This window comes from Prionailurus bengalensis, chromosome F2, assembly GCF_016509475.1.
Source record: "Prionailurus bengalensis isolate Pbe53 chromosome F2, Fcat_Pben_1.1_paternal_pri, whole genome shotgun sequence".
In the NCBI taxonomy this organism is placed as follows: domain Eukaryota; kingdom Metazoa; phylum Chordata; class Mammalia; order Carnivora; family Felidae; genus Prionailurus; species Prionailurus bengalensis.
In genome coordinates, this window is record NC_057353.1 from 53,632,585 (window position 1) to 53,658,408 (window position 25,824).

Below are 25,824 nucleotides of genomic sequence, written 5' to 3' on the forward strand. Positions count from 1 at the left end.
ATCCTCCATGTTGCCACAACACCCTAGATATCTCTATCATTGTCTTTTTTATTTGATGTGTCTTTTTTTCATTGCTCCTGTAATGAATTATCTATTCTTTTTTATCCCCATATTTTCATTATCTTGCACAGTGCCTGTCAAACGATAGATGTTTAGTGCATATTTGATGAATGCATAAATGGCACTGATATTTATATTTATTGTTTAAAAAACTTTAAAATGCAAGTTTAAAGTTTTGTTTATTATAAAATATTTTTTTCAAGTTCTGTGCTATTCTTTTGAAAGACTTACAGGTAGGTTTTTTCCTTAAAACTGAAAAAAGTTATTGGGAGCTGTATTTTATAATGACATTCAAGTGGCCATGGTGAGATTTTTTTTTTTTCTAATCTCCACTATCCCTCTATCTCTTAACATACAAATCTTATGAATGAGACAGGGTAAAGGAGTTTAGGCTGGGTAAAGATTAGGATTCCCTGCTGGCTTGTAATTATCAGAATCTGGATGGTTATTTATTTGAATGAAATGATGCATACATTGTGTACATCAAAAGTAAAGCATATGTGATTGTTAGAAGAATGTTTGAATTCCCCAGTGGGATGTCATGGAGTATGTTTATAAACTCCCAGTAAGCAGTATTTCTACAATGGAATTTCACTGGCATTGAGATAATAATTTGCACAGTCAAATTACCTTCTTTACAAAAACCCAGGGAATCATGAGGGCCTAATCCTTTATTAATGTCAACCCATAGGCTGCAAGAAAGCGTAAGATTGCCATTCGAAAAGCCCAGGGGAAAAATGTGGAGGCCATTCGGGAACTGAATGAGTATCTGGAACAGTGAGTGTCTTACAAGAGGATTGTGTTTTGTTATTCTGATAAATCTTTTTTAATTAAAATGGAATTTGCATTTGATTTTCCTTTTTGCCTCCATGCTGTTCATTTACAGAATATCTACACACTTATTTTCTTTCCCTTTCCTCTCACCAGATTTGTTGGAGACCAAGAAGCCTGGCATGAACTTGCAGAACTTTATATCAATGAACATGAGTAAGTTATAAATTTTGTTAGGAGTGTAGTTTTTATCACTATTATAGAAGTTCAGAGGATGTAGTGGTTTCTGAAGGATTGGTGAGAAGTTTTGAGTCATGTGTCATTTTAAATGAACAAAATAAATAAATGAAACCTAACAAATCAACAATTTGTTGGTTGTAATATATGAATTGCTTTAATTAAGTCATTTGCGTTTTGCTAAGTTATTTTGTCTGAGAAATAAGTTTTTCTTTCAAATATAGATGGATTCTTTGGAATTAGAAAGACCTGCTTTTGCTGAACTAAGGCTATTTTTACTGATTCAAAATTGTGAATTTTTAGAGTCTAAATTGTTCTTATATACAAAGAGTATTATACACCCTGCTGTTTAAAAATTCTGTCAATTGTATGCATTTATTAGCCTTAGTATTAAGAGAATCAACTCTTCCAGAGTTAGAAGCATTCTGTTGCCTGGGTAAAAGACCAAGAATAATCAAGAATGTTGAATGCTGTAGGAACTTACTTATTGGATATTTAATGTTTTTGTTAGCTTTTTTTATTGATGCAGTGACAGGAGGAAATCCCAGTGTGAGAGGATTAGCCTAGTCTTAGTGCAAGTTTTCTAATATTGCAGCATTAACGCCAACCTCTATCTACAGGCAGGATTTTTTTTCTTTTTTCCCTTAGTTCTTCTAAATCTGAAGTATATCACATTGTTTCTTTTCTTCTTTCTGAGAGAATAGTCTCAGATTCTCATGCACATATTTTTACTGTGTATGAATAGTTAACCTCAGTCTCATACTATAAATAATTGAAACAGGAAATAAAATAGAATTAAGGCACCTACCTCTTGCCTTTACTCAGGGCTGTGTGTGTGATGTGAAATGGAGAATTAAGGTAGTTATCTGCATGTAAAACTGGAAGCTAAAATAAAAGTAATAGCTGTCATTTAATGAATGTCTATTGTATTCTGGGAACCATTCTTCAGTTCTCTTCTCTCAGCTGTGTTCTAGCTGTCAGATTCTTTTTGTTTCCTTTGGAGAATTATGTCCTGAATTATGTGCATATAGATGTATGTATGATTCTATGATCACATATGTAAAAATACTCAAGATTTTCTTATGTATGTGAGAGTGATACAGTACATTTTGGTTTAAATGGTGATGTTTCCACTTTTCATAGCTTTTTTTCAAAATTTATTTTTATTTTTATTCCCATGTATTTAACATACAGTGCTATATTAATTTCAGGTGTTCCATTTTTCATAGTTTTAAAGTCAACCTTTTATAAAGTGTACAGTATATAGTTTAACATGAACCTGAATTTTTGGAGTGCAGTACAACAATTAACATTCGTTTTATTTTGTCCTTAAAACAGATGACAGTTATTTCAAATATTTTAGCGTCTTTTGAAGATCTTGAGATTAAAGGCATTTAAAAACACTTCATATTAATCAAGGCACTTTATTTAAATTAAATATCTAATGAAGAAAGTTTGGAAAATGCAACAAAGAGTGAAGACAGAGACCAAAATCCTAATTGGATCATCCTCTTAACTTATCTACAATTTATATTTGATTTTTTTCCTCTGTACCTTTTGAAACAGAAACCTAAAATAGAATTATCTTTTATAGCTTATTCTTTTTACTTTGTTATGTTTGACATACATTCCTTATCACAATAAATATTTTAGTAGCTTTCTATTATTCCATCTTATTAATGTGCTCTAGTATTCTTTACCAGTTTCCTACGGGAATGGAAAGCTTGGTCTTTTGTTTTTGTTTTTTCATTTTTGCTGTAATACTATGCTAATTATTTTGTTTCCTGGTCTTAATTCTTAGAAGTAAAATTACATGATTATATGCTCATTTTTAGTGGTTTTGGTAAATGTTGTTCACTAGAAATTTACTCTCACATCAGAAATTATTAGTGTTCCCTTAACACTGGCTGCTATCATTCTTTTTAGTCTTCATAAATTTTGTGAAGTGGAAATTGGTTAAAACTTTTTATAAATTTTTAATAGCTTTTTATACAAATGATGTGAGTGCTCACTTTGGCAACATGTATACTATATAAATGATATGAACCTTTGTCCTGTCAAAAGTATATCCTTGTTTGATATGTATCTTTTTAACATTGATTCTTTTAACTTACAAAAATTTCATATTTTTATACGTATTTCAATTTTGATTGCTTTCATGTCCTTTAAGAACTACATAAATGTATCACCTCGGTTTTCTGTTTTCTTTCTCGGTGTTACTTTTTTGTATGTATTTATTATATTTCTGTATTTAGTTCTAAAATAGATCATACTCTATTTTTAACCCATAATTAAGTTTATTATTATTATTAGCTTCACCTTGTAATAGCCACATTCAGTTTTTCTTTGAATCTAAAGACTTCATTGAGATAGAGTTGAATATACATATACTTAAGAGAAATGAACTGAAAAATCCCAAGAAATCAAGAAATACAAAGACAGAAAATTATCATTTCCCCTGAGAAGAAATTACATTTTAGGTACTTATTCTGTCTTTGTGTTTCTCGATTTCTTGGGATTTTTCAGTTCTTCAGCCTACCTTTTTATCTTGTATCACAGAACTCTTTCTGGTCTTAAAGCTAGTTATTTACAAAATGACCATTTAGTTTTTTTAATTGAACACAGAGGGAATATTCAGGTTTAGGGTGAGTGGAAATATCTCCAGATTTTTTGAAACTATATGAAAATCAGAATCTGTTCATTTTATTCATTTAACCTGTTTGCGGAAGTTGCTGTGGTAGTTAGGTTTGTTGTTGTTGTTTGTTTATTTTTGGTAGAAGAGGAAACTTCTGTAGAATGTCTCTACAGTTTTGTGGGTATAGTGGCAAAATGTAGCAAATTAGGAGTTGCTGGATAGATTTATCATTTTGGCATTCTTTCTGCCTAGGAGTAGTAGTTATAAGCTCTTTTAAGTAGAATAGGTCACAGGCAGCATTGCTACTCTAGATCTAGAGTTTTTACTCCAAATAAATTTCCAAAATAGAATGTTCATATAAGCCTATTCATTGTGTTAGAGAGGTTAAAGAGGATATGGAATTCTGCCATGTGTGTTTTTATATCTTTAAAAAGTTACATTTAATTTTGCTTATTTATAAATTTGATTTATAAATTTCTGATTATAGTTCCTGTTTAGTGATTGTAGTGGTATATGTCACACCAGTTGACCATATTGAGACATTTTACTTGTTCTAAATATAAAAAATTAGTTAAAATGTATATATTAGCACCACCAATACAAATTATAAAGGAAAATATGTATTTTGAACAAAGATACCTGATTTTTTCCCCTTGATTTATAGTCAGAACTAGATGTTATATCAGCAAGAAGCAGTTAGTAATATAAACTAATTATAATTGTGACTATATGTAGGTCCAGCCTTAACTATAAAATTCGGTAACAGATGGAATTATCAGTATCCCATAAGGAAAAATCATAAAGTTGATAAAGCAATGCAGGGATAAATATGATCTATATAAATGCTTTTGTGAGGAACGGAAGAACTTGGAAAACTTTATTTAGTCACTGACATACTATTAGTAGTTACTTTAAATAGATTCAAATAATTTTAATTCTCTAACCATTGAGTTATTGTATGTTGAATTATCTTTTTTATGCATTTGGAATGAAATTGGCTAGGTACCATTCTTGGGAGAATTGAGGAAATAGTCACTCAAGTTACTTTCCATATGGTTTAATACTCTTGAGTGAACTGCTGCTGTGAAAACTGTATTAGACTGTCTTTTGCTTCTTTCAGCTCTAAGTTTATTTGATTTTATACTTTATCCACCAAATTAGTATGATTTTATACTTTGTAAAACAGGGGGAAGGTACCCTCTTCTTTGTGATACTAAATAATTTTGAGAAAAATACCTTGGCATTCAGTTTTCAGTAGAAACTCCTACCTGCCTATTTTATCTTACTCTGTGATGTATAAGAACCAGAATGAGAGTTGTGCTCAGCCTATTTAAATCTGTAAGAACATTTATTCTTAGCATTAATATGAATTTTTGCATCATCTTGATAAAAGGAACACATTTAGAAGGGAACTGTCTTTTTGGTAAAGTTGAGTGTTTAAGGTAAACTTTCCTCATCTCTCATAGAATGATATTAGATAGGTAGTCATAATACTTTTGTTCTAGATATTTATTCAGTTATTTGTTTAGTGATTTATTATATACCTATCACATGTCAAGAACCAGTGCTGCGTTTTGGATATAAAAATGAAAAGGACTAAACAGCTGTAGGATCCTTGATGATAGTATGTATACATAAATCTAAAACGCTGTGATATTTAGGTCATCTATAGGGTGCTTTTGGTTTCTGAGGCCCTTTGGGTTTGATTGTTGTACCTGTTTTTATGTTATCATTGACATCTTCATCACTACCATCATTACCATGGTTTTTCATTGTGTGTAGTGCATAGAGACAGTAAGCATAGTGGTTAAGAGTAGGCTGTCTGGAGTGGCACAGCCTAGGTTTCAGTTTGCATCTCTGTGCCTTCTCAACTATAAAATGATAATAATAATTTCCTCCTTCCTAGGGTTTGGGGAGGATTAAATGAGTTAATACATATAACATACCTGGAGAAGTGCATGATACATAAAGAGCATGTAATAAAAGGTAGCTGTTATTGGTCACTTACATATATGTGAAACTGCAGCATGTGTATTTTGAACAGTATATCAGACTTAGTGTAAAGATAGGTAGCTTTGTACATTGGTGACAAATGCCAAAAATAACTGGAGATGCCTTTTTCTGTTAGGTACTATTACCACCTTTTCACTGGGAATAAATCTTGTAACACCTGTGTTCTTTAGGATTTCCTATAAATGCTGAGGATGCACATCACTTTAAACATATAAAATACATTAAGGGGAATTACAGTCATGTGGTGTAAAACTATTTTTCCAGAACCCTTTGTAGCGGTTCTCTCCTCAGGTTTTTAGCAAGATGCTTGTCCCTTTACCACATGATGAAATAATAGTAGAGTGCATATCAAAACCACTAACTTCATCTATTTTTCAGGGGTTTAAAAATATATAACTTCATTATAATTTTGTATTTGACAAACAAGTAATAAAAAGTCTTTGTAATAGAATATATTAGTAAGTATGTATCAATAAGGATTTTTGTGAATAGATAATATTTAATAAAATGTTCCTCATTACACTTTAGCTATTTGAATATTTAATTCAGTGATCAATGGACTTGATGTTATTTTATATGTAGCCCAGTCCAGGGTCGTGAAGTCTGTGTGTGAATAACGTTTGGATGTCATAATGGTGACCCAGTTTTAAGAAGGTGGTATCTACTGATTGTTCATAAGCTGCTTTAGGATTTAAGCATTTGTTATTTGTATTTATGAATTCAGCATAACAAGTATTTTATTAGTAAAGCTATTTAAATTTTGGGAATAAAATGTCTAACATCACTAAAATTGTTTTAAAGTTATTTTCAATCATTGTTTTAAGTTATTTTTAATTATTTTTAAGTTATTTTAGCTACGATGATATTTCTGACTTTTAAAACTGATTACTCCTTTTTCAGCTATGCTAAGGCAGCCTTTTGCTTAGAAGAGCTAATGATGACTAATCCACACAACCACTTATACTGTCAGCAGTATGCTGAAGTAAGTGTTTTCAGAAACAACAGTTGTATATGATTTTATTTTTGTGGGTGTTACGTATTATTTTAGAACTATAAATATGTCCTATTTAGTATGAGGCAAGTATATAAATATTTAACACATCCGATGAAAATTAACTGTATGAGTAAAAGTTTTAAATTTTTAACACTGTAATAGGAATATGACTTTAAAAATAAAAGCATTTCAAACAGTGAAATTTTTTTTATTATATACTATTTTATTTCCTAATTATGAACGATGATGTCACAGCTGTCACCATTTAATGGCTTCTGAGACATTTATAACAATTATGATTTTTAACTCCATATTCTAGGAAATTCATATTAAGATCAGTAGTTTTGGAAGTAGCAAGTATTTATCTCACTAGTAAGAATAATGGTACACAGTTGAATGCTATGTCGGAAGGATTTTATTATTAAGAAATGTCAAGGTGGCTAGAAAAGGATGACTCAGTGTTTACATGTAGATTTAGAATGCTAGTGATAGAAAATATAAAGTTGTGAGGCATTTGCAAGGCAGTTGAAATAGAAATTACGTTGGCTTTTTTAATGACAGCATTTTGTTTTAAAAACTACTCTGATCTTAATGTTCACAGTATAGGCTTTTCAGGGGAGGTTATGTTTTAAAATTTAGATTAACAACTTTAAGATGAATTCTTTTAACATCTTGCATTTGTTTACAGAATATCTGTTTTAGTTACTCATGCCTGTGGTATGATGAAACATGCTGTATTTCAAAGTAGTAAAATAAACAGATTTCAGCACTTTGCAATTTTTAACAGGTTAAATATACTCAAGGTGGACTTGAAAACCTCGAACTTTCACGAAAGTATTTTGCACAGGCATTGAAACTGAACAACAGAAATATGAGAGCTTTGTTTGGGCTTTACATGGTGAGTAGAGGTGCATGTTTAATGTTATTTTCTGAATTCTGTCATTTAAACCCATTAAGTCTATCCCATCCATTCATTTCTGTCTTGTTTTTTGTGTTTTGTTGATAGCATATTTTTTCCCCTCTAGGTAAATATGAGCAATAGGTTATAAGGCAGTTTTATTTTTGAAAGTTCATATATCCTAGATATTTGACATTTTATTTTAAAAAATCTTTTATCAGAATTTAAGTCTGCCCTTATTAAATAGTAACAGATACAAAACCATATTGTATATATCTTAATTGTTTTGATATTCTTGGGTTTATGTCCATCATTTTTGTTTTCTTACCTTAAATTTTATGACATATTTTTAAATTATGGAGTAACAGACATTAGAAAATAAAATCTCTATTGTCAAATATAAACTTCTTATATGGTACAGAAGAAGAGCTTGGAAATTGTGGGAGGCATGTAATTAAATATTTCTATGGTTTATGTATGCCAGATGACAAGCTTAGAAAAGTCAATTAACAAGGGCTATGGGAAATAGAGGAAGAATTTGCTGAGCTTTATAATATACATAAAATGAGCCCCTCTCTCTACAATCAGAAAACTTTTTTTTTAATAAGCTAGTTCTTTGAAATTTTAATTTATCCTGGTCTTTTCATGGACTTCTGGATGAATGTCTTGTTAAGGCTTAGTGAAAGAGAATTCGTTGCAGAGATAGAGGCAGGAAGAAACATAAATGAAATAATTTTCAGGAAAAGAATGACAAAATATAATTAGAAAACAGTTCAGAGGAATTTCAAGAAATTTTTTTTGGATCTACCAGTGCCAATTGTAGTGGCTTGGACATACAATATAGTAACGGTGACTCTTTTTACCAAATAAATGAAATACTAATAAACATATATATAACAATAGATTATTAATAGTTCACACGTAACACTTTATGTGCTAAGCATTTTTTTGAGCTCTTTTTAAAATTTAAATCATTAAATCTTCACATCACCTTTTTGAGAAGATACTGTTATTACCACCGTTTCACACAAAGTGAAACTAAGATGCAGAGAGATCTAATTAATTTGTGGAAGGATAGTTACAGACCTACTGAGTGATTGACCTGGGATATCAGCTCAAGCAGTTGAGTCCAGAGGCCTTCTTTTAATTGCTCTGTTTGCTGAAATTCATACCGAAAAAGGTGACATGAAAGACATAAAGGTGTAAATGTAAGATTTTGGCATATAAATTCCTGATTGATAGAGGAGGTGATAGAGGGAAAGAGCCTATAACACAGGCTAAGTATGAAAGAAAGGCTTAATTTGTTTTTAATAACATGGACAGAGCCTCGTAAGATTAAGACATATTTAAGCATAATATAAAAGATCTTCTCCCAAGAAATGTGTATATAAATACTTAAAAGTAAGCATATAATTTGGGGGGTGTGCATATTCTTTCCTGGATCCTAGATTAGGATGGATCAAATTGCAGTGATTTTAACTGGTGCCGTGGAACATAGTTTGGAAACTCTGGATGTAGTGAAAAGAGAAGTAGATTGGAAATGAAGATCTATTTTTGTAAGGCTTTCATTAACTTGCTTTGGTCAAGTCACATCACTCCTAAGTTTTTTTCACCTGTTAATGTAGGAAGTTGGACTAAATTATTTTTGAGATTCCTTCTTACACGAGTATTCAATAATTCTATAATTCTGACATAGGATATAGCTGAAGTAATACTGTGATAAATAACTAGAAATAATAACTTAATAACATAATAATAATGACCAGCAATCTTCCTACAATATTTAAGTGATTTAAGTGATATTCTACAGTACTTAAGTATTTAATTTTACCTTTATGAGTTGTGGTAGACAGCTAATAAAATAAATTAGATATTATGTAAGATATTCATTCTTTTTTTTGTTACCTTATTCTATATTTAAAAATATTTTTTCATTTTTGAAAACTCTATTCCAGTTTACTTTTATTTTTAAACTTGTTTTGGTACAGTTTTAAAAAACTCTTTGTTATCCCAATGCAATTATGACCTTTACATGGTTTTTTGATTATCTTGGCTAGAAGAAAGGAATTTTTTGATGTTTCTTTTTTGTTTTTAGTCGGCAAGTCATATTGCTTCTAATCCAAAAGCAAGTGCAAAAACAAAAAAGGACAACATGAAATATGCTAGTTGGGCAGCTAGTCAAATAAACAGAGCTTATCAGGTCAGTATTGATCATTTTATGTTGTCATTCATTATAGGTCAGTTAATGTATTTCTTACTTGTTTTTGTTTCAGCAGACTACAAAGCAACATGTCTGTCATTGAACTTTTATGCCTTTGGGTCTTAATCAGATGTGTTTTAACTGTGTAGAATTAACTTGTAGGATCACTTGTTCTTTTTCTTTCTTCAAAAAAAAGTCTTACTGGGGCAACTGGGTGGCTCAGTTGGTTAAGCGTCTGACTCTTGATCTCACGTTGGTGAGTTCAAGCCCCACATTGGGCTCTGTGCTGGGCGTGAAGCCTATTTAAAAAAAAAAAATACAGTTCTACAAAAGAAGTCCATTACTATTTTGATCCTATAATTAGCCTTACCATCTGGAAATTTCAGTAGTTTGGCATTTGGCAAATAAAAAGTAATTCTAAAAATTCAGGAAAGGTAAACAAATTGCATAATGTATTTCAGAAGCAGATTGGGTATGTGAGTTGAGTGTATTATTAATTAGAGGTATCTCAAGTCATTAAAAGGGAGGAAGAAAAGCCTAAAGGTAAACTAATCAGATTATATAACAAAGGTTTTGTGCTTTGCTTACTTGTCAGAGCTTATCTGAAACTTCTCTTTTTTTAGTTTTCTGAAGCTGTCTCTATGAGATTCTCCAGGAAGGGTTCATGGGAAAACATACCTTTTTACATCTTGCATGTTTATAAACTTATCTCTCAGTAGTCTTTGTATTTGAAGGATAGTTGGGCTTTTTATACAACCTTTGGCTTACGTTACTTAAGTATCTCAAAAATACTGTTTCATTGTGTTTTAGGATAAAATATTGCTGTCAAGAAGTCTGATACATACTGATTTTCTTTCCCTAAGTGACTTAGATTTTTTGTCTGGATGTCCAAAGGAATTTTTCCTTTATCATTAAAATCCAGTAGTTTTTACTACAGTATGTTTTATTGATTATTATTGGGTCAGTTTTCCCAAATGCACAGTAGACCCATTTAGTATGTGGATTTAATCCTCTTAATTTGAGGAGTTGCTTTTAGAATTATAGTGTTAAATAATTTTTCTGTTTAATTACTAGTTTTTTTTTTCCAGGATGTAAGTTTATTGGATTTCCTTTCTCACCACCTTTTTGTATCATTCATTTTCTTTCAAATCCTTTTCTGTCATTTTTGGTATTTTCTTTTTTTTTTCTCTGTAATGCTTTTTTATGAAGTTAGTCTGTATTCTTTTTTTTTTCTTTCTTTCTTGTTAAATCAGATAGTTTCTATTAGGAGGAGGTTTTTGTGGAGTGAGAATGTCAGAGCTAGGATATAATAACTCTCCCAGCTCGTCTTTTTATGGCTCCCTCTTTGTTACAGAGAACTTAAATATGACCTCTGTGTATATGCAGTCTTTCTTAGAACTAGGTCTGATTGAGAAAGATTTCTGGCTTCAGCCCTTGAGCTCTGTAGATCTTGAATTTTGAGTTGTTGCTCTTAGCTTTAAATGTTGCATTTTGTTGTTAGGTTTCTTCCTTTCATTCATTCTTTCTGGGATTTTTTGCCTGTAGGCATCACTACCTTCCTCATCACCCCCACCCTTCCCCTTTATCTGGACCTTCTCTCCCTCTTACCCCTATTGTTTCTGCCCTGTTCAATTCAGTTTTAGTTTCTGGTGATTATCCTTCAGTGTGAGGTTTTTTCCCTCCTAGAAGAGGATGTTTGCTGGGTATTTCAGAGATTTTGAGGTTGTAGACTGTTAGACTTGTTTAATGTCACATTTGCATGCAGCTTTTAAGACCTATCTTTGATTTGAAGCCTTTGAGACTGCCCTAGTTTTGTAGGCCATTTGCGGATTCAGTCAATTCATACTTTTTTCATTTGTGTGGCTTGTAGAGTAGTAGTAAGTTGTCCATACCTATCATACATACATACCATGCTCCTACCATACAGCTTTTGATCTTTTGTAGGTCTTGTCACTGTTGATAATAAAACCATATTATAGGGTTTTTTTTTTTTTTTTTTTGAAGATTGCCTGTAATGTAGTTGTTTTGAAGGTGTTCTCTTTGGGCTTGTTTCCTATTATTTTGGTTTTGGTGCTGTTTTTTTTGTTTTGTTTTTATACTCCTGGTTGGATAAGGTTGGGGAGATTAAAAAATTCAGTGCCCCCATGATCACATTATTTAAAGTTACTTTCGTGTACTTTTATTATATATAATAGAGGTTATTAGTTCTGTTGGCATATTGTAAGTCAGAATATTTATAAATACTAGCTAGACTGTGCTTCTTCAAATGCAGTTAGTTTGAGATAGCACAGATCATAATGGGTTCCACACATAGTAGTAGGCCTTGAGTGTGTGTGTGTGTGTGTGTGTGTGTGTGTATTTAAAGATAAGACTTTGATAATATAAAACTGGTGGCATGCAAACTACATCCTTGTTTTTAAGATATTTTTGAGAAACAACTAGCTGCTCAGAGTGCTTTTTTTTTTGACATGGCATGGTTACATTGTTAAAACCAATTTTTATTATAACATACATAGAAAAAAGAACCCAAGTCATAAATGTACATTTCAACAAATTATACAAGGTAAATGTATCCAGGTCAAGAAATGGAAACATTTCTTGTTTCCCAGGGCACCCAGAGCCCTCATAGTATATCCTCTTAATTTCCGCTCCTATCAACCTCAGGAGTGTTGATTTATAATCCCATTGTTTTGGCTTGTTTTTGAACTTTCTGGAATCATATAGTACATAATCATTTTTGTCTAGGCTATTTCACTCTTATGTTTATGACATTATCCCTCTTTATGTTTGTAGTTCATTCATTTTCATTGTATTGTTTATTGTATGCACATGTTACAATTTAGTTAGCTATTGATAGGCATTTGGGTTATTTTCTGTTTAGGGCTATTATGAATAATATTGCACTGAATATCCCTGCACAGTCTTTTGGTATACATGTACTTCTGGTGGGTATATACCTCTGAGTGGAAATACTGAGTCATAAGTTGTTTTCCAAATTAGTTGTTTATAGTCCCACCAGCAGTGTTTGGCAGTTCTTATAGTTCCACATCTTGCCAATACTTGGTGCTGTCAGTTTTTATAATTATAGCCATTCTGGTATATGTATAGTCATATCTCATGGTTTCATTTTGCATCTCCCTGATGACCAGTGAGATTGAACACTTTTTCATATGTTTATTGGCCATTTGGATATCCTCTTTCATGAAGTCTAGCTTTTTCATTGATTTATGACTTTTTATTTTGTTTTTTTGAAACAGTTTTCTTATTATGAGCTTTTTGTTTGTTGTATGTGTAGCAAATTTCTTCAATTCTTTACTTGCTATCTCAAATGATTGTGATGAATAAAAGTTCTGATGTTAAATATGTTTATTTTCTTTTGTGGTTTGTGCTTTTTGTGTTTTGTTTAAGAAATCAGTTGCTACTCATAGTCATAAAGATAATTTTGTGTGTCTTTAGAGGTTTTTTTTCTTCTACATTTTGTATTTAGATCCACAGTCCATTTTGAATTGATCTCTATGTATGATGTGAAATAAGGGTATATTTCCTCTCGTGTAGGTATCCAGAGAGTTTCTGTCCATCTCTGTATTTGGTCATGAGTCCCATTCTGTGAATGCTAGTACCATGTAGGAGTTAAGAGAAGAACACAAATGCTAGATCCATATTGTTGTTTTCAAAGTTTGGCGTTGACATTTGTTATTTATGTGGCTTTGGATAAGTTGTATACTATCACTGGGCTTAGCTTTTCGTCTGCAAAATGGACACAATTGAAGTTTTCTGAGGATTAAAGGAGTTAATAAATAGTATTCACCAAGTCACACTAATCCTCATTACGTTGTATTTACTAATCACATCCTCCAAGTTTTCTTTATGATGCCTGCTGTATTCATTGCAATTATAACAACAATAATAGCTACAAGAGCAAATATTTACAGACAATTTGTTACAAGCTAGGTACTTTGCCTGTTCTACAAATGAAGAAGTTAAAGCATGGAAAGATTAAATAACTTTCCCGAGGTGACATAGCTTATTAATGACGGCTGTTTTGTATGTATACTCCTCTATAAAGAAATGTCAGGTATAAGTGTATCTGAAGGTATAAATACAGTTTTTCACTGTCTTCTTAATTATTTTCTCATGTGAATAGTTGATAGCTTACCCTCACTTGTGTCTCTTTTCAGTTCAGTTCAGAGCTTTAGCTCTAAATAGCAACTACGTTCAGAGTTTTATTTTGTTTTTTGTGTTTTCTTTCTTCCTGTCTCTTCAGTAATACAAGACCAGACAAGCATGCTTTTCTCTGCCTTATGAGATGCATCACTGGACATGAATCTATCATTTCAGTATTTTAAGCCATTGTTCATAGAAACAAACCCTGTTCTTTAGTAATATTTACTCTTCCTGCCATTCTTTTTTTTTTCTTTTTTAATTTTGCCTCACTAATTCCATTCTATTTATAGACGTATAAAGTCTCAGTGTTCTTTGGAAAGAGCTCTAAGAGTGTCACTGGTACTCTTCAGTATTTGAGTTTTGCATCAGAAACTCCACAGTCCCCAGAGATATTTTACAGATCTTTACTGAAGACATGATTTGCCTTCTCTTGACTCTGTAGGAAAGGATAGAAAAAAGAACTTTTGCCAGTTTCTATCATTTTAGATACCACTGCAGGAAAGATAACAAATTTCTCAGTTCCTCATGTCAGATTTCTGTATAGCAACTTCCAGTACTCCTCAACTAGGAATCATACCCATCATGCAAAATTTATTTGCCTCTAGATACTAGTAACAGGCTTTAAGTAAAATCTCTTGGTGGTTTTAAAGCTTGCATATTTTTTGCTTTTTCTGCAGAGGTTCTGGGTTCTTTCTGTGAATCAGATTCTGTAAATATTTGTATCCATTACCTTTTGCTAACTTAGTGATTTGACTAACTTATTTGCTTATGATTCTATAGGTAGGCTGTTTAGCTTGGGCTCAGTTGAGTAATACTGCTTGTCTCGACTGGGCTTATTTATATTTCTGTGCTGTGCTAGTGGTTGATGGCCTCACTTAAATTTATCTGACTGTTGGCTTGCTGTCTGTCAGCTGGAAGTGCTAGGCCTTGTGTTTCTCATTTGGCAGACTAACTTGGACTTGTTCGTGTGGTCGTCTCAGGGTTTCATGAGGAGCAAACAGCCAAACTCCAGTGTGCAAGGGTTTTTTGAGTCTCTATTTATGTCATATATTGCTAATTTTCCATTGCAATGCAAGTCACATGCTCAACCCAGATCCAGGGGATGTAATACTTCACCTGTTAATGGGAAGATAACTATGTGGTCATTTGGCATTTTATTACACGGTTGTATAAGCCCATAGTCCCCGCCTTCTGTTTTCATTTATTTTGTCTTTTTCTTTTTATCTGATTTATTAAGGTATGACTTATACACAGTAATGTGCGCACATTTCAAATGTACGGTTGAGTTTAGACAAATGTATATTCCCTTCCCACCAGCACCTCATTCAAGATTTCCATCACCCGAGAAAGTCCCTTCTGCCACTTTGCAGTCAGCCCCACTTGACACTGCAGACAAGCACTGATTTGATTTTTATCACTATAAATTGGTTTTGCCTGTACTAGAACTTTATATAAATGAGATCATAGGTTACATACTCTTTTGTGCCTGGCTTGTTTCACTCAGTATAAGGTTTCTGAGATTTATCCATCCAGTGTTCCAATTTATTTATCCTATTACTTTGTCCACCCATATTATTTTCCACAAATTATGTAAAGGTAAAGTTTAGCCCAATTTATCCCAGTTGTCATAGTGGATAAATTATTGACCTTTGAATTTGATAAATCAGTTTTATGATTTGAATGTGCTTTCTGGTGAGTTATCTTTAAGATCATAGGGAATTATGAAAACAGAGTTTATTTAAGCAAAATCTAACTGTATGAAAACAAAAATGCAGAATTTGTGATTAATGTGGAAAGTATAACTTTCAGAGATTGACATTTTAGTAATTAGATAAATCTCTGGGATCTAATTGAGAATTTTATGACTCATGTCTCGGCATATAAACAAGTATAGAGTATATAATAAATACTCCTTATTGTAATGTTTTTCTAGGCATTTATAAATTAGAGAAAATGAGATTTTAAGAACTGCTTTTCCTTCTTTCTTTCTACTTAATAATGAAACAGAATATGGCTACTACTTACTCTTCAATTAGGTAATTGGTTTAGCATGTTCAGTACAGGCAGGCAAGTTTGATTAATGCTCATGAAAAACTTTAATGTGAACCTACTCACGATAATTTTCCAGATAAATGCTTCTTTGGTACACTGTTAAATTTGTCTGTGCTAGCAATCCATATGTTATTTATGATTGCAGAGGTGATTCTGTTACTATCCTTTTGGGAAATGGAAAATTAAATCATGATTTGAGGGAAAAATAGGATTCCGGCTTAATCAGTTAAATTGCCATATAATTCTGGAATAGACAAAATAATTGCATGTCAGGCAAAATTTGAAGTGATAGATTTATATTTCCAACTTTCTTTTTATTTGTTCTGACACAGATAAGTTTGGTTTATTCTAAATTGCACTGGTTGTCAGTAGTATTGACACACAATCTTTAGGTGATTTTTAAAATTAGCTAATTTAAAAAATCACAAATTTATATTTACTCTTATTATGTTTGAGTACCAGTCAAGAAAAGTTCTGTATTTTAAAATACTGGTCATGACTTCAGCTCTACAGAAATTTTTCATTTCTATTTTGCTAATTAACAAATTGGAGTGAATGTTACTACATGGTATCCTATTTTTCTCCAACCCATCAAAGCTTTTTCTTAGAATTAGGCCTTCAAGTATCTGATTAGGGCCATTCCTGTTTACTTTGGATAGGCAGTAGTAAAATAAAAGGCTTTCTGTTCTTGGTAAGTCCTTGCGAAAGTGAATGTATCAACTGGATTATAGGAGTAATGACACACCCTACATCCTTTAGTCACCATGGGAAATTATGAAAAGGCAGAGTTTTAAATGTTGTGTTGCTGTTACCATATTTTGTAATTATGAGTTGTATACTTAACATTTGAATTCCTTAAATTAGTAATGTCATATGAAAGGTAAAGTAATCTTGATTCTTATGAGGAGCTTTTCTTTTTCCTTGGCATTTCTTCTAGAAATCCCCTTTATTTACTCTATCAAATCAAGATTCAACCACAGAAACTAATGGTTTAGGAAGTAGGAGAATCATAATGTTAACCTGCAGCCAGTGAGGTCAGAAGCAGGTTACCAATTTCTGAACTCTATTGCTTCTGTGATTTTACCTATACTCAATCACTTAATCTTTCTTAACAGAACATGAGAAGTTTGCCAAATTAAGTTAATTACAAAAGAGAAGGAGCACATCATAAATCAAGTGTTAAGTGCTTAAGACAGCATTGGTATTTTTAGGGAAGATCAGTCATTTGAAAATGTATTGAGTGCTTGAATGTTAATTTGAAAATATTATATTTTGCTAATAACAGAGGTAATCAATACTTTAACCAGGGGGAATGGGTAATATAGATATAATAAACCTTCCCTTACCCCATAAGGACCACTTCTGTAGTAAATCTGTAGTAGTCAGTCAAACTGATAAATGATGAGAATTGTCAGTGTAGTTAGAAAACTCATTTTGAAATCAGCATGGGGTATTCAGCAGTGTTTCCCTCACTGATTATGTGCACTATATTGAATTTAATATGCCATGAATTTGCTTTTAAGTGTGCAAAGATACTATTTTTAATGCATTGTATTTTGTTTTCATTATGAAATCCAATGGTTTTATAAAGTAAATTACAACTTCACAAACTAGAAATGCATATTTTAAAACGTTTGCATCATTTTAATATGTAGCATAGAGTTTTGACAGCTCTTTGCTGCTGAAACATACCACCTAATGAACTAATAATTCCAAAATTTTTTTAAAGATTGTGACTTATTTTAAATAATTTTAGAGATATCTTGCAACTTTAAAATATTTAATAGAAATTACTTTACATTTACATTTTACTTTTGTTGAAATTGTAAATATCTGTTTAGAGGGCTGACAAGTAGAAATGGTTCACATTTTTTACTTATAAATTATGCTTTTTATTTCATAAAAGTTTTCTTGTCTGGAAAGGTTAGTTTTGAAATGTATGTTTTTATAGGTTATCACACTACATAAACACTTAAATCAGTCAATTTTGCAGTGAATTCTTAATACACTTCAACTAAAGATGAAACTTAATGAAAATGTAAAGTCTAAATTTTGAGGAAATTGGACTTCACAAATTGATGAAAGAAATTAAAGACAACACAGGCAAATGGAAGGATATTCCATACTCATGGATTAGAGAACAAGTGTTGTTAAAATGTGCATACTGCCCAAAGCAATCTGCAGACTTAATGCAATCCCTATCAAAATACCAAAAGCATTTTTCACAGAACTAGAACAAATAATCCTAAATTTGTATGGAAGCACAAAAGACCCTGAATAGCTATCTTGAATAACAAAGCTAGAGGTGTCCCAATTCCAGATTTCAAGTTATACTACAGAGCTATAATAATCAAAACAATATGGTACTGGCACAAAAATAGAGACATAGATCAGTGGAACAGGATGAAAAGCCCAGAAACAAACCCACGATTATATGATGAATTTATCTTCAATGAAAGAGGCAAGAATATGCAGTGGATAAAGGGTAATCCCTTCAACAAAGGTGCTAGGAAAACTGGACAGCTACATGTAAAAGAATGAAATTGGACCATTTTCTTACACCATACACAAAAATAAACTCAATGCATTAAAGACCTAAATGTGAGACCTGAAATCATAAAAATCCTAGAAGGGAGCATAGGCAGTAATTTCTCTGACATTGGCCATAGCAACATTTTTCTCGATCTGTCTCCTGAGGTAAGGGAAATAAAAGCAAAAAATAAAACCCCAATTTTGTTTTATTGGAGAAAAGATATTGATTTCACGCTAGTGATAAAATAGATAACGTTAACTCTCATTAGCAAAGTGAAGGTAAGATTGTGATTTTCAACCTGCCATGAAATTGAGCCTAATTGCATTTTTTTAAAAATTAGTTTGCAGGTCGAAGTAAGAAGGAAACCAAATACTCTCTTAAGGCAGTCGAAGACATGTTGGAAACGCTGCAGATCACTCAGTCTTAAGGTTTCAAACTCTTTCACATTACATTTCACAACTGCACAATTGAACTTACTGGCCTGTGACTTATTTACTAAATGCCTAGTGCTATTTATATACTGATTTTTTGTTAAGAGGGCAATTGTAAAGAATGTTTATATAAACCTAAAAATGCCTTTTATTGCTAAGCAGGAAGATGGAGAAAGTCCATGGAAGAGAGATTTAACAAGATTTATATTGATTGTACATCATTCTCTTCATATCACACATAATATAAGTGCTTTTAAGCCACAATCTGATGTAGAAATCTCACAAATAAATTATGATGATTTATTAAACTTGCATATGAAGATTCTAGATTCTTTTTGTTAAACTCAGAGAAAATGTTGTTTTAGAACTCAGTTTCTAGTTAAATTCTTTTTATTTGTGATAAGAAATACATAGCATTCACAGCTGACAAGGAAAATGCTCGCACGTTATTTTGATTCTCTTTCTAGTGTCAAGTTGGATTTTGCTGTCCATTCCGGTGGGCTTGTTTTATGTGCTATGTTATTCTGATAAATATTGCTTAAAATATGTTGTTTTCCAAAGTTCAGTCATATCTCTTTGTAAAATTTTTGTTTTATATGTCATTCTCCAAAATTCAGTCATATCTCTTTGTAAAATTTTTGTTTTACCGTAGGACATAATTGAGATTTTTACCTATAAAAAGCTTTAAGGTTCATGTATACTGGAATACTCAAATTTAACCTTTATGAAAGTTACATTTTTTGAACTTTCAAGTATAAATTGCATAAAAGAATATTAAGAGATCATAGAGAATAGGAATTAAAAGGGTTTCAGTGGCAGGAAAAGAAAATCTAAAGTGTCTAAGAAAATCTTAACTGTCTTCAGGAGAAAAATTTCTATTTCTGATATTTCTTTACCTTCTTAGTAATAATTAGAATTTTTTTTCCTTTTTCTCCTTTCATGATAAACAATCATATGCTTCAACAATATTTTGCATGTTTCAATAGAATAGAAAGAACTTTGAGAGTTAAACACTATTCAGACACCTGTTTTTAAAATAGGCAATTGGTCATTCAAGGCATGTATTATTAGTAGTAGCTTGCATTTTACATATATGCGTTACATTTTGTATGTATCATATACATGTATAATTACATATATAAATATAAATACATAGTTTACCAATTGTATACAGAAGCTCTTCCATACTTGTCATTGTTAGATTTAGGCAAATGGGGTTCATAGAGGAATTGACAACTTGGAAGTCTTTAGGAAGAAAATTATTGTCGACATCAGTTTTTTAAATTTTTTGAAAATTCTGTTAGTAAATTATTCTCCATATCTGGTCTAATTCTTTTATTTTGCAGTCTTTTTCATTTTATTCTTTCATAAGAAATGAGCACATGTGAAATAACTCTCCTCATATAAAGGCAATTCTTATCAACTAATCTTTGTTATCACAAGATACAGTGTTTTTTGCCCATAAATTTAGTTACTGCATTTTCAACATAATCAGCCATTTAAGATGTGTTTCCTATAAAGAAAGTAGTGCCCGTATATTATTCCATTACCTTTCTTTCTCTCCTGCTAGTCACTAGAGTAGTATTTACTTTAGCAATTATACTTGTGTAAGTTAGTACCTTTTATAACTGTCAGCCTAAGTTTCACTTTATTTTTCTAATTTTAATACCTTCTTGTTAAGAATTTTTTATGAAATACATTATTGATGTGTAATAATCTATAAACCTCAGTTTAAATGTACAGATAATCCCATCGTGGCAGATGTTTGCCAACTGCTTTTACTGCCACCTTTTCCTTGTTAACAGTATCTTACATTGTTCAGGTAGGAGCAGAGATCCCTGTTCTTCTAGGAGATAAGGACCTTAACCTTATGAATGATCTAAAACAGAAATGGTTTCATTTCTTATGGTCTGTGTTATGCCAAGGAAGAATTTTTTGCAGTGAAGGAGATATTCTGTATTTCTACTGTCCAGTTTGGTAGCTACTTGCTGTACGTGGCTATTGAGCACTTGAAATATGGCCAGTAGAACTGAGAAATTGAATTTTTAGTTTAAATTAAATTTAAATAATTGCATGTGACTCATGGCCATCAGAGTAGTGGAAGTGTAGATATCTAAAGTGTGAGCATGTGACCTATTTAAGGCTAAGAAAATGGACAGAAGCCTGTTGAGAAGGGCTTCCTTTCAAATTAAAAAGTCAAAGCATTGTGAAGTAAGGCTTTTTGCCTCTTTCTCTTCCTTCAGGACATGAGTGTCAACAACATGGTTGGAGATAAAACAGCCATCTTACAACCATGAAACAATAAATAGGAGTATGAAAGCTACCTTTCAAAGATGGTTTTGTAGAAAGATTAGGGAGAGCCTGGGTCCCTGATGGCATGTTGAACACCTGAACCAACATGAACACTTGCCAACCTCTACACTTACTACATGAGAAAAATAAACTCTGTTTAGATGTTTGGATTTTCTGTTACTTTTGCCATGCATATTTCTGACTACTATATCCATCATTCAGCTTTTTTTTTTTAATATGCAAAACTCTTATTTTAGACATGCTGGGAATGGTGTTTCATAATGTAATGATTTAAAGTAGAGAAGCATATATAACAAAAGAAGTAATATTTTGTTGCAGTTCAGCACACACTGTTTAAGCCAACTTTATAGCATAGTATTGACTTGGGAGCAGAGGAGGATGTAGAAAAGATAGAATTGGAAGACTAATGTTCAGTATGCTGGGAGCATATAATTTTTATTGGTAAATATTTCAAAGAATCTTTTTTTTTCCAGTGCCACATTTATTCTCAAATAACTTCATTTTACTTCATTTCATAGAACTGTAGGATTTTAGAAGGGACTTGAAAGATGATTTAGTTATACTCCATTTTAAGATGAGGAATTGAGCGAGGTTCTGAAAAATTAAGCCCTTCTGTGACAGAGCAGGACTAGGATGTTGGGAGTTCCCAAGTCAGTGTTCTTTCGAGTGTACTCACTCATATGCCTTTTCTGTGAAATGTTCTTCCTATTTTAGAGTGACAAAATTAAAAGATAGATATAGCCAAGAAACATTGCTTATTAACAGAGCAGGTATTAGAATTCAGATTTTCTGACTTGTAAAACAATTTTTTAGAGGAATAATAGTCATAATTTCTTTTTTTAAGTCATAATTTCATTTTGAATTAAATTGAACTTAAAACTCAATTGACCATTTAAGCCGTTACTTCATGTAACATTGTGAGAAGTATTTAAGACTATTTAGAACTATTTCAAGCCTTTTACTTTGAACCTCTGATGTATCCTATCTCCCTTCGCACTCTTGACAAAGCAACCTTTTGTTGCAGACTGAATTGTTTCCCCCCAGTACTCCTATGTTGAAGTCCTAACCCTAACCCCCAGTACCTCCGAATGTGATTTTATTTGGAGAGAGCCAGTTAGGTCATAATGAGTGGGCCGTAATCCAGTATTGATTGATATCTTTAGAAGAGGAGATTAGGACACAGACACACAGAGGAAGGACCGTGGGAAGACAAAGAGAAGATGCCCATCTACAAGCCAAGGAGTGATTCCACAGAAGAAATCAACTCTCCTGACACCTTGATCTTGGACTTCTGGCCTTTAGAACTATGATAAAATAAATTTCTGTTGTTTAAGACATCAGTTCTCTGTGTACTTTGTTAAGGCACCCCTAGCAAACTAATAGAGCTTTCTTACTATTTCACAGAGAAAAAGAGAAGTCACTGGATAAAAATATACCCTGTATCAGACATTCTTGTACCCACCTTCACCTCTTTTTCTCTTACAGTAGAGGTAGACCTACCCTTTTCTGAACTATTTCCCACCACTGTCTCCCTCATTTTTAATACTTCAGCCTTACCTCAGTTTCATGAATTGCCATATTCCCTTCTACCATAGAGCATCCTGCCTTCCTCAAAACGTCACATCATCTCTTTTATTCACACTTGTCCTTAAGTTGTTTCTTTTCTTTATTATCTCTTCTCCTTCATTTCAACTAGGTTCTTCCTGTTAACACTCAAATACGCCCATTTCGTTACTTTTTAAAATATCTCCCCTCCTTTTCACAGTCCTCCTCTAGCTACAAAACCCATTTCTGTTTTTGTTTTTGTTTTTTTACAGCCAGATTCCTTCAGTTTTCTAAACTTGTATCTGTCCCCCTGCCACCCCATTCTTTAAATTGCTCCAGTCTGACATTCCCCACCCCCCACCATTTCCTTTGAAATAGGTTAGTTCTGTATCACCCAATCTGATGGATCTTTTCTGTCTTTTAAACCATAACCGTGTTCCATTTATTTTATGCTGCTTTATACATTTCATGTCAGTTCTTCTCCATTTTCATTGTCGCCACCATCACCTGACTCCTGAACTACAATGGTAGTCAGAAAGCTAGATTTCTCAATTTAGCCACATTTAAATTCCATGGAGTTGTTAATGCTTTCTTTTTCCACACACTTGATACTTGTTCCCTCTATATAGAACAAAGCCTTCCTTGACTCCTCTTTCAAGGGGTATGTCCCTCTTTTTTTCTTTTTTTTTCTGTTTTTTTTTGAATAATGTTTTATTTTATAATACTTTGACTCACAAGAAGTTACAAAAATATATGGGAGTTCCCATGTACCAGCTTCTTCCTATTATCTTAACTGCAGTATATTATCAAACCAGAAAATTGACCCTGCAGCATGCAGCAACACAGTTAACTCAGATACTGACCTTATTTGGATTTCACAATATTTACAAGCTCTTTTTCTTCTGTTTATAAAATGTTATATTTGTGAATCATGTTATTATTACCACACAAAGGATATGGAACTTAACATCACAAAGAAAGTCTCTTGCTGCTCCTTAATAGTTATACCTTCATCTAACCCTAATGACTGGCATCCACTGATCTTTTTTTTTTTTTTTTGGCACTGTAATGTAGGTTTAAGGATGTTATATCAGTGGAATCATACAACTTGTAACCTTTTGAAGTCTGACCAGGTTTTTTGACTTTACACTCAGCATCTTGCCCTTTAGATCTGTAAGTGTTGTTGCTGTATCAATAGTTTGTTCCTTTTTATTGCTAAATAGTATTCTATTGTATGGTTTTATCCCCGCCTGGTAACCCATTCACTGTGGAAAGACATCTGAATTGTTTCCACAACCAGGTGGAATTTATTCCAGATATGCAAGCCTGCTTCAATATTTGAAATTTAGTCAGTGTAATCCATTGTATAAAGAAGAAAATAAGGAAAACTACATGATCATATCAGTTGTTATAAAAAAATTGTCCAAATTCACCCATTTATGATGAAAAAAAGTTCAGCAATGGAAGGAAACTTCCTCAATCTGATAAAAAAAAAAACAACTAAAGCCCTACATCTAGCATTATACTTGGTGAAAGAATAAATGCCATTTTCCTAAGATTGGGAATGAGGCAAGGATGTGTACTCTCATCACTTCTCTTTGACATAGTACTTGGTATTTTTGCTGGTGCAGTAGAATAAGAAAAGTGAATAAAAGGCATACAGATTGGGAAGAAAGAAGTAAAGCTGTCTGTATTTACAGGTAATCTGATGGTCTACATAGAAAATGCCAGGAAATCACCAAAAACATCCTGAAACTAATTGAGTTTTACAAGATCATAGAATACAAGGTCAACAGAAATCGATTATATTTCTGTATGTTAGCAGTAAACAGTATTATTTACAATTGCTCAAAAATACTAAGTACAAGTTTTAAAAGTGTACACAGGATATGTTTGCTGAGAACTACAAATGCTAATGAAAGAAATCAAAGGAGACCTAAATAAATGGAGAGACATACCATATTCATGGATTGGAAGACAGTAAAGATGTTAATTGTCCACCAAATGGTCTATAGGTTTAGTACAGTTCCTTTTTTTGTTTGTTTAGTACAATTTCTATCAAACTCCCAGACAGATTCTTTGTAGATAGTACATTATAAAATTTATATGAAAAAAGCAAAGGAACTAGAATAGTCTAAACTTTGCAAATGAAAATAAAGTTGGAGGAATCAGACTACCAGATATTGACATATGTAGCTAGAGTAATCAAAATAGTGTGGTATTGGGGCACCTGGGTAGCTCAGTCTGTTAAGCATCTGACTCTTGATTTTGGCTTAGGTCATAATCTCATGGTTCATGGGTTTGAGCCCTGTGTTGGGCTCTGGATTGACAGTGTGGACCCTGCTTGGGATTCTTTCTCTTCCTCTTTCTCTGCCCCTCCCCCTGCTCACACGCCTGTGTGTTCTCTCTCTCAAATAAATTATATAAAAAATAGTGTGTTATTGTTACATAATTGCTGTGTGGTTTTGTCAGAGTGATAGAGCAGTGGAACAGAATAGACCCACACCAATATGGCAAACTAATTTTTGAGAGAGGTACATAAGCAATTCAATGGAGGAATTGGTCTGGGACAATTGAATATTCCACAAATAATGTTGAAAAAAATTAGTCAATCATAGCAAAAAAGGCCCTCAACCTAGACCTCCCACCTTATAAAAAAATTAACCCAAAATGGGTTATGGATCTAGATGTAACAGGTAAAAATACAAAGATTTTAGGAGAAAAAAAACAGGAAGAAATTGCTTTGACTGCAGGTTAGGCCAAAATTCTTCAAGTGACAGCCAAGGTGCAATATATATATATATATATATATATATATATATATATATATATATGTGTGTGTGTGTGTGTGTGTGTGTGTGTGTGTGTGTGTGTATTATATATATGTAATTAACAAATTGAACTTTGTCAAAAATAAAAACTTGTTCTGAAAACTACCCTGTTAAGATGAAAAGGCAAGACATAGAAAACACTTGCAA

At 32.2% G+C, this 25,824-nt stretch overlaps 1 protein-coding gene across 2 annotated transcripts in view; it reads left to right on the plus strand.

Annotated features, from left to right (window-relative positions):
* EMC2 (ER membrane protein complex subunit 2) overlaps nucleotides 1–22,636 on the plus strand; it is a 50,826-nt gene extending 28,190 nt beyond the window's left edge. The window contains exons 6-12 of one of the 2 annotated variants that reach the window (XM_043601605.1): nucleotides 752–837; nucleotides 988–1,047; nucleotides 6,617–6,698; nucleotides 7,498–7,608; nucleotides 9,704–9,808; nucleotides 18,898–18,985; nucleotides 22,465–22,636. In XM_043601605.1, the coding sequence (XP_043457540.1) occupies nucleotides 752–837; nucleotides 988–1,047; nucleotides 6,617–6,698; nucleotides 7,498–7,608; nucleotides 9,704–9,808; nucleotides 18,898–18,984 (531 nt within the window). In that variant the 3' untranslated portion in view covers nucleotide 18,985; nucleotides 22,465–22,636. Of the gene's footprint in view, nucleotides 1–751; nucleotides 838–987; nucleotides 1,048–6,616; nucleotides 6,699–7,497; nucleotides 7,609–9,703; nucleotides 9,809–18,897; nucleotides 19,303–22,464 lie in introns of those variants that run through there. The other variant, XM_043601604.1, reaches the window with a different exon arrangement.
* Nucleotides 22,637–25,824: the final 3,188 nt, after the last annotated feature.